Source organism: Talpa occidentalis, unplaced genomic scaffold, assembly GCF_014898055.3.
Source record: "Talpa occidentalis isolate TD23 unplaced genomic scaffold, MPIMG_talOcc4v2.1 talOcc4.14, whole genome shotgun sequence".
In the NCBI taxonomy this organism is placed as follows: Eukaryota; Metazoa; Chordata; class Mammalia; order Eulipotyphla; family Talpidae; genus Talpa; species Talpa occidentalis.
The window spans coordinates 41422805-41435391 of NW_023601433.1; the positions used below are offsets into that span (position 1 = coordinate 41422805).

Sequence of the window (12587 nt, forward strand, 5' to 3'; positions counted from 1 at the left end):
TCCAGACTTCAATTCTAACTCAATGGACCTATAACATCCCCTATACTTAACATCTCCTAACCCCCCAAAACATCCCCAGTCCTCTACACTTACTTACAGTGCCTAGGCGTTCTTAAAGTCTTTTTCACTGTGTCCCTTCCAGGTGTTACCGCATCCCACCTGCCCTGGAAGCTCTTCTCGATACTCTTTTATTTTTTTTTATAAAGATTTATTGACTTATGCATACAAGAATTGAGGTGTAGGCCAGAGGTGCAGGGGGTGAGAGGATTCACCAGAGACAGAGTGGGGAGCAGAACAGGCAGACTGACTGAAATACAGTGCTGAGAGGAGCAGCAGGTGAGACAGGAGAGGTCTGCTGTGCCATGTGGGTTGCTCCCTGGCCAGCCAGGGATCGAATTTGTGCTGTAGTAGTTGGCAATAGCTTGATAGCGCTGTCTTTAACTCCTGTGCCACCAGAGATGTCCTCTCCTTGCTACTCTGCCTCTTTTATTTCCCACGACTTTATTATTAAATTTTATTTTATTTATTTATTTTTTAATACAAGAACTGGGGTACAGGTCAGAGGTGTGGGAGGGTGAGAGAATTCACCAGAGACGGAGCAGAGAGCAGAACAGGAAGACGGACCTAAGACAGTGGGCAAGGCAGCGGGCAAGGCAGGAGAGGTCTGCTGCGCCATGTGAGTTTCTCCCTGGCCAGCCAGGAATCGAACCCTCACTGCACAGGCTGTGGACGGCTTCACAGTGTGGCGCTCAACCCCCTGCGCCACCAGGGAGGCCCTCCCATGACTTTCTTAACAAAACTTATGCTCCAGACAAGTTGGACTACTCCATCCCTGAAGAGACAATGTGTAACTTTATTTTTTTCTATTTCTATATATAGCTTAAGTAACTTAAAAAAAAAACTAATATAAGTTTAGTGTACACAATGTAGAAATTATGTATATGGTTTATGGATTTTGTATAAATGATTGAACACAGGGTGTTCCCAAATTTTTGTGATTATGACTAACAATCGATGCAGACCCTTGCATATGGCTTTTTGGCCATGTCTTTAATCATCACACAGTAATGGGATCATCAGCCTAAAATGTGAGCATCCTAAGGCCATCAATGCAGGTGCCCCAAATTATTTTCCAGACTCAAAGGCTGTACCAGTTTACACCCCAACCGGGGTAAAGTGATGGTACAGATCTCACTTCACCTTTGTGAGCACCAAGTATTAGTTTTAAAAAGTCTCCTCAGGGGCCTCCCCGGTGGCGCAGAGGTTGAGCGCAGGGTTGCGAAGCTGCCAGCAGCTTCTGCACCGCTGGTTCGATCCCCAGCTGCTCCCCGGCCACCGGAGAAGGGTCCCACATGGTGCACAGACCTCTCCTGCCGCCCGCTGCTCCCCTCAGCAGTGTATTTCATCAGTCTGCCTGTTCTGTTCCCCGCTCTGTCTCTGGTGAATCCTCTCACCCTCCCACAATCTGTCCTGTACCCTGGTTCTTGTGTAAAATGAATAAATAAATCTTTAAAAAAAAAAAAGTCTCTTCAATTTCATGGTTGGAAAAAGTATACCTTCTATTTCTCCACCACCAAGGCTTTTCCGGTGTTTTCTCTTTGATCACTTTCCTGTCCTCTTTCCCTCTCCCTCTCACTGAACTTCCTTTCCTCAAATGAAATTTACCCAATCACTAAAACCCACTTCAGATTCACCCCTTCCATGAAATCCCCCAGGCTCAGATCCAGAATGCCATCTCTCTCTGAATCCTATCATTTTGTTGGCCTCTCCTTTCTCTGCCTTGCAGTGAGATAATTCTGTCTGGTTGTACCTTAAAGGACCTGAGAACAGATCCACATCCTTCTGCCGGATGTTCCATGCCTTACTTAGAGTTTAAAATATTGAATTAGATTTCTGTGTAGTAGAGGGAGAGTTATTCTTCAGATGTATTAGTAAAGGTGTGTAAAGAAGTAAGACTGCAGCTGCATGGCCAAACGAAGTTACTGCTATCCCATGGTTCCTTCCTGCAGCCAGCCGCCCCACAACCCCAGACTCGCCCCACCTTGTCATCTCACATCCCTTCCCTGTCTGCTTGACATGCTCAAGTCAGAAACAGACTTTCTAATGGTGAAGCTGGTGTCTCACTAAAAGAGGGATAAAAGGGAAATTCTGCAATTTTCTTTGACCTTATTTAAATATAGGGTCAAATGAACAATATTTTTGTCAAGTGGAAAAGAAAGCAGGTATAGGTATAATTCAGTTTTTGTAAAACATAATACAGTCATTCATATTCATGTAAAGCATATATCATACATTCACAGGAACAGAGAAAAATCTGGAAATAGTGTATAACAAAAATGGTAACAATGGATAGTTCCCAATTTCTGTAGTTATTATGTTTATTTGAATAGTTTTAAAATATTTTCAAAAGTCACAGAAAAAAAAATAAAGTCGGATTTAAACGAGTAAGTACCAGATAAAGTATATTGTTTGAGCCATCTCTAGCATTTCCGTGGTTAAGAGTCAGTGTTGGAATGTTTTCTCCTTTAGTGCCAACAAGAATAAAAACATCAGCAAGTTTTCTGTGAGGTTTGTTTAAGCCTTCTAGTGTATGCAAGGCTTTTATTTCCTTGAATAAATCCATTGATCATATATCAGTTTGTTTTAAAATCAACGATGTGCCAAAAGCCCACTGATATTTCCCTTTTGTATTTTGAAAGACATAAATGACAAACCACCTACTGAACTGGAATCTGCTAACACTGGTGAATGGAAGTTTGCTTTCAAAATCATAAACTATAATTAGCTCTCTGGGGGACTGCAGTGGGAAAACATCTTTTTTTTTTTTTTTTTTTTTTTTTATCAAATACATTCTATCCTGCTGAGCTTTAAACAGAGACCACGTGACAGTGTACTTGAAAGGACAGACTGGGTGCTGCCTCAGGGAAGAAGGTGTCATGGGAAGAGAGAGGGACCAAAGAAATTTTCATCAGAAATGGAGAAAAATGGGGTATTAGATAATGTCTTTCAAATTGATGAGAAGCACAGGGTTGTTGTACAGCAGTTTCTCAAAAATTGTTTGCTAAATGAATGAAGGGAGGAGACCTGTGCTTTCTTCTTAGGAGACAAGATATGTTGTTATTATTTCAGGAATTTTAGAACCTAAAGAGAGAATTAATAGAAGTAACAGTAACAATAAAATAAAATATTGTTGGTATTTGCTGATGAATATTGATGGAAAATAGTATAAAAATAGTTATATATTTTAATAATAAATATATATACAATTTAATACTAATTTGATATATATTTTAAATTAGAATTTAAAATACAAAAAATATGGATTGATTGTAGATTTACAAATGAGAGGGTTACTAAAGAAAGAAGTTAGCTTTGTCTGAAAGTTTCTTAGATTTTCTAATAGAGTCCTCACTTATCATTTTGATTCTTGTGTTATTTTCCACGGATGCAAAGCGACAACAGAACTCACTATTAATTTAGAATGATTTCTTATCTTCGAGGCCAAAACTCCAGACAAACTTGCTTTTTGTAAATTTAGTTTGAATACTAAATTTATTTTGAATACTGGCTTAAACTAAGGAAGAATTTATCAAAAGATTCATCGGGGCCAGATTTCTGAGTGGTTTGTCATCATCCAATAATTATTATGCATCAAGTACCTCATGTATAACCAGCTCTGCACTAAGTTCTTTAAAAGCAGAATCCTGAGTGCCCCCAATTCTGAATCTGTATTGTTGGGGCTGGTCAAATTCCAGTGCTCCAATTTCCTAGAACTTGGCTTCTCAAGGCATTTAACATCAAGGATTTCAGATTCCTCATCCATATTGACAGTAAATAGTATAGAATTAGTTTTAAAATACAAAAGGATGGATTGATTATAGATTTGCAATCATCCATAAAGGGGAAATGATAATAATTTCTAAATTGGATAAATTAAATGAGTTAATGGCAGAGAGCATTTTTTTTTTCTTTTTTGTTGGACCTTCGCTGGCGGCGGGGGAACGAACCGGCGCTGCAGAGGCTGCGGGCAGCCTTGCAGCCCAGCGCTCAACCACTGCGCCACCAGGGGAGGCCCGGGCAGAGAGCATTTTTGTCAAGTTTTAGGTAAATTTAAAGATGTGGAGATTTATATTTATTTTTCAAAGAGGTAGGGAAGAAAAGAGTCCCCACATAGTCTGATCTCTGTTGACATCTCCCAGCTTGCCTCCTTTTTCATTGCTCTTCACTACTTGCTCTTGTCCCTATTCTCAGCCCTGCCTCAGCCTTTGCACATGCTAGTTCTTTTCCCTGGAGTCTCCTTCCTTAGCACTCCAACTGGGTAGCTCCTTGACATAAAAGACTTGGTACAGCTTCTTAGCTAAAGTACTCTCCTTCTCTCTCCACCTTTGTATATTTTACTCAAGGTTTCTACCATCATATGTAGTTGCCTACTTATTTATTACTGTTTATTGCCTGTCACTCCCAAGACACAAACTTGAAGAGAAATGAAACTTTGGTGCCTGATGTCACAGTTCATTTCCAGCACACAGTTGGTGCTCAATAATATATGTTGATTAGGGCCTCCCTGGTGGCTCAGGAGGTTGAGCACAGCGCTGTGCAGCTGACAGCAGCCTCTGCAGTGCTGGTTCAATCCCCGCCAGCCTCGGAGCAACCCACATGGCGAGCAGACCTCTCCTGTCTTGCCCGCTGCTCCCCTCAGCAGTGTATTTCGTCAGTCTGCCTGTTCTGTTCCCCTCTATGTCTCTGGTGAATCCTCTCACCCTCCTGCACATCTGACCTGTACCCCGGTTCTTATATAAATAAAATAAATCTTTAAAAAAATAATGTATGTTGATTAAATCAGATGAATAAAGAATGTGACATAAACAGAAAAATAGTAAAATTAGAAACCTCTGACTAGCCAATGAAGAACTATCTAGAAATTTTCAAATCAAACAAAATTCTTTTAGTGCTAAGAAAGACAAGACAGAAGGAAGATTACTGGTTGCTATGGAGAAGGAGTCTCTGTGTACCACAGAGATTAACAGTGTGAGCCTTAGAGGCACGCCAACTGACTGTGAATACCAGTTAACACTGTGCAGGTGTACAACTTGGACAGGCTACTGAGCTTGCTAAGGCTGTGTGCTCACTCTCGGAACAGGGATAGCTAGATCTAGGTTGTGGAGAGGATTAAATGAAATCATCCATTAAAGCCTCATCCTAGCACACCATAAGCACAAATAAAGAATTAATAGCTGACGGTGAAGGATCATAAGCAACAGCTTTTTTCTTAAAATAGCAGGAGATTTTAACTTTGGCTGCAAGATGGAAGTCTCCCCCTGCCCATTTACAAAATCCTATGTCTGGTCCTATCTAGTGAGGTCTTTATTTAACTGGTCTGGAGTGCAGGCAGGACATGGGAAATTTTTAAATCTCCACTGGGAATCTTAATATGTGGCCAGGATTGAAAACCAGGGCCTTAAATGCATCTACAGAGTAACTCCTTAGTTAGAGGGGCTGGTAAGATTAAATTTTTAGAATCACAGTCACTTTTTTTTAGAGATATCATGTTGTGCGGTGACTGGGAGTTTGTGGACAGATGATGTTTCCCCAGTACACAAAAGTAGATGAATGGATTTTCCTATGGGATGTTTTCTGCCTCTGCCCCTACTCCTCATCTTCATGCTCACATATAATTAAGGAAGAGCTCAGGAATAATCTTGTTCATCGACAAGATATGTCCACATCATTTAAAACCACCATAAGAGTGCTTCCTCTGGTGGTGCAGCAGTTGAGTGCTGGGCTGCGAGGCTGCCCGCAGCCTCTGCAGCGTTGGTTATATACCTGGCCCACGGCGAGGGTCCCTCATGGCACGCAGATCTCTCCTGCTGCACCCGCTGTTTCCCTCAGCAGTGTACTTCGTCAATCTGCCTGTTCTGCTCCCTGCTCTGGCTCTGGTGAATTCTCTCGCCCTCCCACGCTTCTGACTGTACCTAGTGCTTGTATAAATAAATAAATAAATAAATCTTTAAAAAAATAAATAAATAAAACCACTGTAAGAAATAGCCCATGTCCATAGTGTAGAGCCTAACTTAAGTTCGGCGGGTTATGAAGTCCAGGTCAATTAACAGTTAATTGTGAACTGGAACAAGATTCAGAAATCACAAAGGTCATGATTAGTTGAGCCTAGAAAATGGCTCCAGTCAGGATGTTGGCAGTGGATCACAGATTGACTTAATGTGTCTCCCTGCAGGGGAGGTACTCTTTTATCTTGTACACTCTGGTTTTTCGAGAGCTATTACCTACCACATGGGTGCTTGCCTCCAGTGCGCTCTGCACCACTGTTAGCTCTCAGATCATTTATAATAATGTTCCCGGGGATAACTAGGTCTTGAGTTAGTTCAAACAATTAAATAGTAAACATTTTATATTGGCAACTTTGCAGATAGCAACCTATTGTGGTTCTGAAATAAAATAACTCTATCCCAGGTGTCTATAAATTATCAGATTTGGAGGCTGCCAAATACCAACGAGTGTCAAAGTCAAGTCAAATACTTCTGCAGCTATGTTTATTAAAGGTGTAAAGTCATACATTTTTCTGTGTGTGGTTTCCAATGTGGTTGGAAATAAATGTACTTAAAGTGCCAGATTACGGCTTTGATAAATCAGTGGGGTACACACACACACCACATTATTCATCACAGGTAGTTAGTTAAACATTATGAGCTGGAAAGTGATGAAGTAGTATTTTTTATCTACTCAGAAACTGACCCAAGGGCTTTTTTGGTGGGCGTTTGATCTCTTAATAAATGAAGGGGAAAACAATGTGATTTCATTTTCTCCCTACAACATCCTTTTAAGGAGCTATCAAGCTGGCAGCAGCCATGGGGAGTGTAAATGACACACTGGATGAATCTAGCGGCCAGTGAATCATGCCGGGCCTCAAGTTTTGTCTTCAAACAGAACTGAAGTGTAGATACCACACGAAAGAAACTGTCAGGGACACAGGTTAAAATTCAGCATAGAAATTTACATGAATTTGAATTCTGAAATTAGGTGACACAAATATATTAAAGTGTCATGTGGGTGTAATTTGAAAACAAATGAAAATCCTATCGTACATACGCTTCTTTTTACTTTGAGTAGAAGAACTAAGGTGGAGGCCAAAGGTATAGGAGGTGAGAGAATTCACCAGAGACAGACTGGGGAACAGAACAGGCAGATCGACTGAAACACTACTGAGGGGAGCGGCGGGTACGACAGGAGAGGTCTGCTGTGCCATGTGGGTTAGCTGCCTGGCCGGGGATTGAACTCAGGCCATTGTGGTGATAGTGCTGAGACTTAACCCCCTCAGCTACCAGGGAGGCCCCCTCTTACATTCATTTCTAAGGAGAAATCAGGTTTCAATAAGGCATGTTCTGAGTCTGAGTCATGTGTGATCAGCAGAAAACCACCCTTGAAAAACCAACAAGTATTGAGAACAAGAGCAAAAAGTGCCTCAGTGCAGGTGAGAATGACCACCAGTAGCAGGAGTATAAGAAGAGGTATATTATTTCACAATTTGGGGGTTTTCTTTTTTTTTTTTTTAAACAGCTGAGGCCTTACTCCATTAGTGCCCAAATGTTTTCATTTTGAAAAAAAACTGTATTAAAACACTGTAAAAACTTGAATGTCTCAATGATTTCACAAAAGGCACTTTTCCAGTGGAAGCTGATAAGGACTTGTGTTCTTGTACTTTCCTTGGTCACATTCCTCACTTCTTTCTAATCCTTCTTTTACCTTGGAGCCCATATCTACTGTCTTCCCTATACTGCTCATTGTATCCAGATAGAAACTAGATCACAGATAAGTAAGGTTTTCAAATCACAAGAATTAAATAAAAGCTAGTTTCTGTGTTAGGACCCCAGGGTCTGATGGGAACAGTAACAAGCTTTTGTGAAAGGTATTTCAGAGCTCAGAGGCTGACTTTCAGGGAGTGGGAGGGGCCTTGGGTTTTGTTAGAGCTAAAGACTCTGCCTGAGATAGCTGGGAGGCTGACCTTCACCTTGGGCACCATCACACTCAAGCATTCCCCATATGTGCTACGCAGATGATGCATTTGAGTCATAGTGAAGCAGCCTGGTGTGGTGGCTGTGGGTGAGCTGGGGGCAGGCCCTGGGCTTGACCCACTCAGGACCCAGGTAAAGAAGCACCAGTCACGTGACCCAGAGCTGTTTCTGTTGCAACCACCTGCTGAAGAAAATTGTTAGACCTATGCAATAAGTCACCATAAAAACTTTATGTCTGTAAAATGATTAGGAGAAAGGCTGGTACCTGGTAAATGCTAAATTAGTGGCCGTAAGTAAAATGGTAAGATAAAATAAATCTTACGTTGTTATTTTCAAAGAGGAAATATATGGTTCTGCTCTTGCCAGTTCATCCTCCAGCAAAGCCATTAGGTCAATGTCTCTCATTTACTTGTTTAGGAAAAACTCCCGAAACTGACCAAAGAAAAACCTCAACATGCTTCTGTGCAAAACCACCAGGCTAGGTGCTAGAGATGTTGCCTTCATCAGCACAATTTCTGTTCTCAATAATACTATCAGCTATCACTGTGAAAGGTTTATTTTTGAAAACCATCCATTTCATTTCAATGCAAGTAAAAAAAATGGACACTAACCAGAACTTGATTAAAGTTAATTAACAATGACTCTAACTTATAAGGGTCCTTTAAGGTTTTATAGATATTCCCAAAAAACTTACTTTATAAATTTTAATTGTAGCTCCATTTCACATTAGCTCCATTTCACAGTGTGGGGAATATTAGTCATTAAAAAGTGTGAATATAGATTACTTTTTAAGAGGAGAAATATGTTCATGTTACAGAAAATATTAAAATTCAGATGAGTACATCTGAATGCACAAAATTCATATTTTTGCTATCCAGGCTAATCAGTTGGCCTTTTACAGATTTCTTGGTGTGTTATTTATACATGCGTATTGCAGGTTAAAGTTTGCAGGGAGAGATTTTTCTGATGCTCATGTTAGAAATTTTAAAAATGTAAGAAAAATAAAATCACTTCTGTTTGTATGTCAAGATAATGTCCCCTCCACCCAGCCAGGTGGCTCTCATTTGACCTTGTCAGCTGCAGCATTTGTGCAAGAGGAATAATTACTATCCAGTGACCAGGCCCCTGGGTATGGTTCAAGGAAGGCAAGTTCTAATGGGGTATCTGGATGGCACCGTAGCCATTCAGTCAGAGCTGTGAAACCTGGTGGAAAGTCTCCCTAGAAATCCCTTTAACCCAATTTCTCCCTTGATTTCTCTAAATACAGCAGGACGATGGTTGAACTGTAAACAGAATGCCAACCTCTATGCTCAAAGTTGTCCTTTTGCCTCATGGCCTCCTTGAAGAGCCTGACAAGAGTGGGTCTTTCATAAATAAAAATCAGTTAGATGAAAAAAAAATCACCTAGAATCTCACCACCCAGAGTTAACTGCTTCTAACATGTTTCTGGGGGTGGGATGGGGTGGAGCTGGTTATGTACTACTTGTTCTGATTTTCAGCATGGTGACTTGGACAGTCTGGAGTTGATGGCAGATTACCCTGAGGGCTGTGAATTCCCTACATGCACCCTTAAAAATGAAAAATGAAAGAAACAAACAAACCCCGGATGACTAGGTCATTCAGTATGTGTTTTAGAAGGTACCGAAAACACTGGAGAGCTTTTACTGTTTTTTACAAAGATTATTTTGGTAGCCAATTTAATGCTCACTCCTCATTTCCTCCATGATTGATTGAAAAGAGATCTAAACACTGCCAAAGTTTCTGTCGTATAATAGGAAAAAAAAAAAAGGGGGGGGGAGAGGGAGATATACGTGAACGTTGCTTTGACTAAATGCACTGAAAGCAGGGAAGGGGTGGCGAGTAGCACAGGGCCCAGTGTCAGGAGGGGCTGCTGGGTTACCTAAGAGCCTGAGCCACAGACAGAGAATGGAGGCAGAGATGGCTGAGTTGCCCCTGACTTGTGGTTTGCCTGCATCCCATTGCTCTCTTCCACCTCGCAAGCTTCTCTGCCAATGCTCAGTTGGAGGGAGGGAGGGTTCTCTCATTTCTGACCATTAGCCAAGCCTACACCTGTCCAATTCAGAACCTGCTGTGTCCCTCATGAGCAACACAGGGTACCCTTAGAGAAAGGCTTTTGTGAAATCTTGTAAGATTTCCTTGAAATTCACATGGCATGTCGTCTCGCAGTTTATCTAATTATAACAGATTTTAAAAGTTAATGATAAACATTTTCAAGTTATCGTTAATTGAGCCATGCTAGCTATTACTGAAGCCCAGACACCTTTAGAGTCAATCATTTACCTGAAGGGGGATCTCCAGTACTGTCTGGAAAGCCATTTTCTTCTCCCTAAAAACCAAAAAAGCAACCTTCATTAAAATCATACCCATATGTGAATGGAGATATTACCAATATTCCAATTTAGTTAAATTTCCACCCAAACCTGAGGCTGGGGGGAGATGGGTCTTAAGAACAGTATCTTAATGGATAGTGAATTTTGAATCTTTTTCTGGAGCGCAGGAGTTTTTCTCTATTTGCCCCTGTGCTGGAAGCCCTCTGCCCGGAACAGTGTCCACAGGGCACAGGAAGCACTTGATAATATTTGCTAAATGAATTACTACCCTGTTTGTTTATTTTGGTTTTTTTAAATGTATCAATGCATGCAACAATAGGTGATTGTTTTCTTTTTATTTCACATTTCTGGATTATTTTTCTTATTTTAGTCCCTCTCTATTTTTTTGCTAGGCTTGTTGCTTATCAATCTTGTTTATAACTCTTTCCCTTACCAATTGTTATTTTTAAGTATACATTAAAAAATTACAAAGAAAAACTGTTAAAAAGCAGGTTCAAACCTCTTGAGAAGTAATGTTTCTGCCTATCTGACCAGGGTGCTATCTTATTAAGTCTCTGCTATAGATATGCTACATGGTAGAATTTACTGATTCTCTTGGATGGGGTGTGTGTGTGTGTGTGTGTGTGTGAGAGAGAGAGAGAGAGAGAGAGAGAGAGAGAGAGAGAGAGAGAGAGAGAAAGAGATACACACACACAGGCATGTGTAGGTATTTTCATATGAAGTTGGCAGAGGAGACTAGCCCAGGACACATTTGTTTCTGTTAATTCATCTTTACACAATGAAATCCCTTCAGAAGCTAATATTACCTTTTCTGTCAACAGCACTGTAGAAACAACGCTAGAGTTGCGTCAAAAGCCCTGAGTTTTAGTCCTACCACACGGATAACCTCAGCCTTACTAATAATGCTGGACTCTGATTCCTCATTTGTATACTGAAGTGGCTGACATATCAGCTTATTTCTAAGGTGTTCTACATTCTCAAGGCTCTGAGAGTTTCACCCTTAATCATGTATTAACTGCCTGATATCAGACATTTAAAACAGCTTTTTCCTCTGAATCTGCTAAAAAGCCTTTCTCCTCAATCCAAGCTCATACATTCCCAGGTCTTAGCAGTGTATATATTTGTCTAATTACAAGTCTAATTTTTTTTTCTCACACAAGGAGGATACACTGTCTTAAGAGCTGGATTTCCCCCCTAATTCATCTAAATATTTCTTGCTTCTCTTTGAGCCTCACTTTTTGCCACCGTCCTTACTGGTCAAAAAAGCAACCTGCTCACCATATGAATATACAGTTTGTAAAAGTTACAGGAAATCTCTGAAAGAACACAAATATCTCTCTGTGCAACCTTTTACTTTTACAAGGCTAAGCCCAGAAGTTCTGCCATGTGAGGGCCGCTATTCACTATTCAGCAGGTCGTGTAGAGACCTGCCTTTTCACATCTGCGCAACTCCAGCAGGACCCGGCAGGCATGCTCTTTTATCAACACAGTGGCGGTTCTGCTCACTGAACTGGAAACTTGAACCAAGGAAACAGAAACAGGACCTTCAGGTGGAGTTAGAGACACAAATGCTAAAACTTGACAGATTTTATGGTGCGATTGAGGTCCTTGCTGAAATATGGACTTTCCTTTAAAACTCGGTACCTGGCATATTTGACTTGATTTCTCACAACCTGGAGAAGACATTCCCAAAGTCAGTGTCTGGGCAGAACCAGACAAGGACAAGGGACATTATATATATATAACCATATCTTTTTGTCTTTATATCTCTAGCACTAAGTTCAAATGCTGTGTTCAAAAAATGTTAGTTCCATTTTAACTGAGCTCAGAATCACTGCAATGGGTCCACCTCCTACAACACAGGACTTGCCTCAAAGACCAAATTTCCCTGGGCAGTGGTCCGAGATGGACAGAGGTAGAAAGGTCCGGTTTGTGGACAAGACACTGAATGCAGAGATTTGTGGCAAGTTCTGCAATGGCTCCAGAACAGCTGGTGCAGCTGTGGGCTCCAGTTGCTTATCACGAAGTGGGGGGGGGGCACATATACCAGGAGGGAATCTGGGCAGATGAAACTTGGTGACACCCAAGCCAATGCCAATCCTCAGGAGAGAGGCTGGTGGTGTGAATGTAAGCCCAGTTCTAGGAACTGGAGTCGACTGTACTGAGGAACTGTGACTTGGGCATGGAGTTTCCATGCCTATGGGATCCC

General features: G+C 41.1%; 1 protein-coding gene across 1 annotated transcript in view; it reads right to left on the reverse strand.

Annotated features, from left to right (window-relative positions):
• EDARADD (EDAR associated via death domain) overlaps positions 1–12587 on the reverse strand; it is a 55619-nt gene that overhangs the window by 6956 nt on the left and 36076 nt on the right. Inside the window, exon 5 of the mRNA XM_037510383.2 lies at positions 10329–10374. Coding sequence (XP_037366280.1) covers positions 10329–10374 — 46 coding nt within the window. The remainder of the gene's footprint in view (positions 1–10328; positions 10375–12587) is intronic.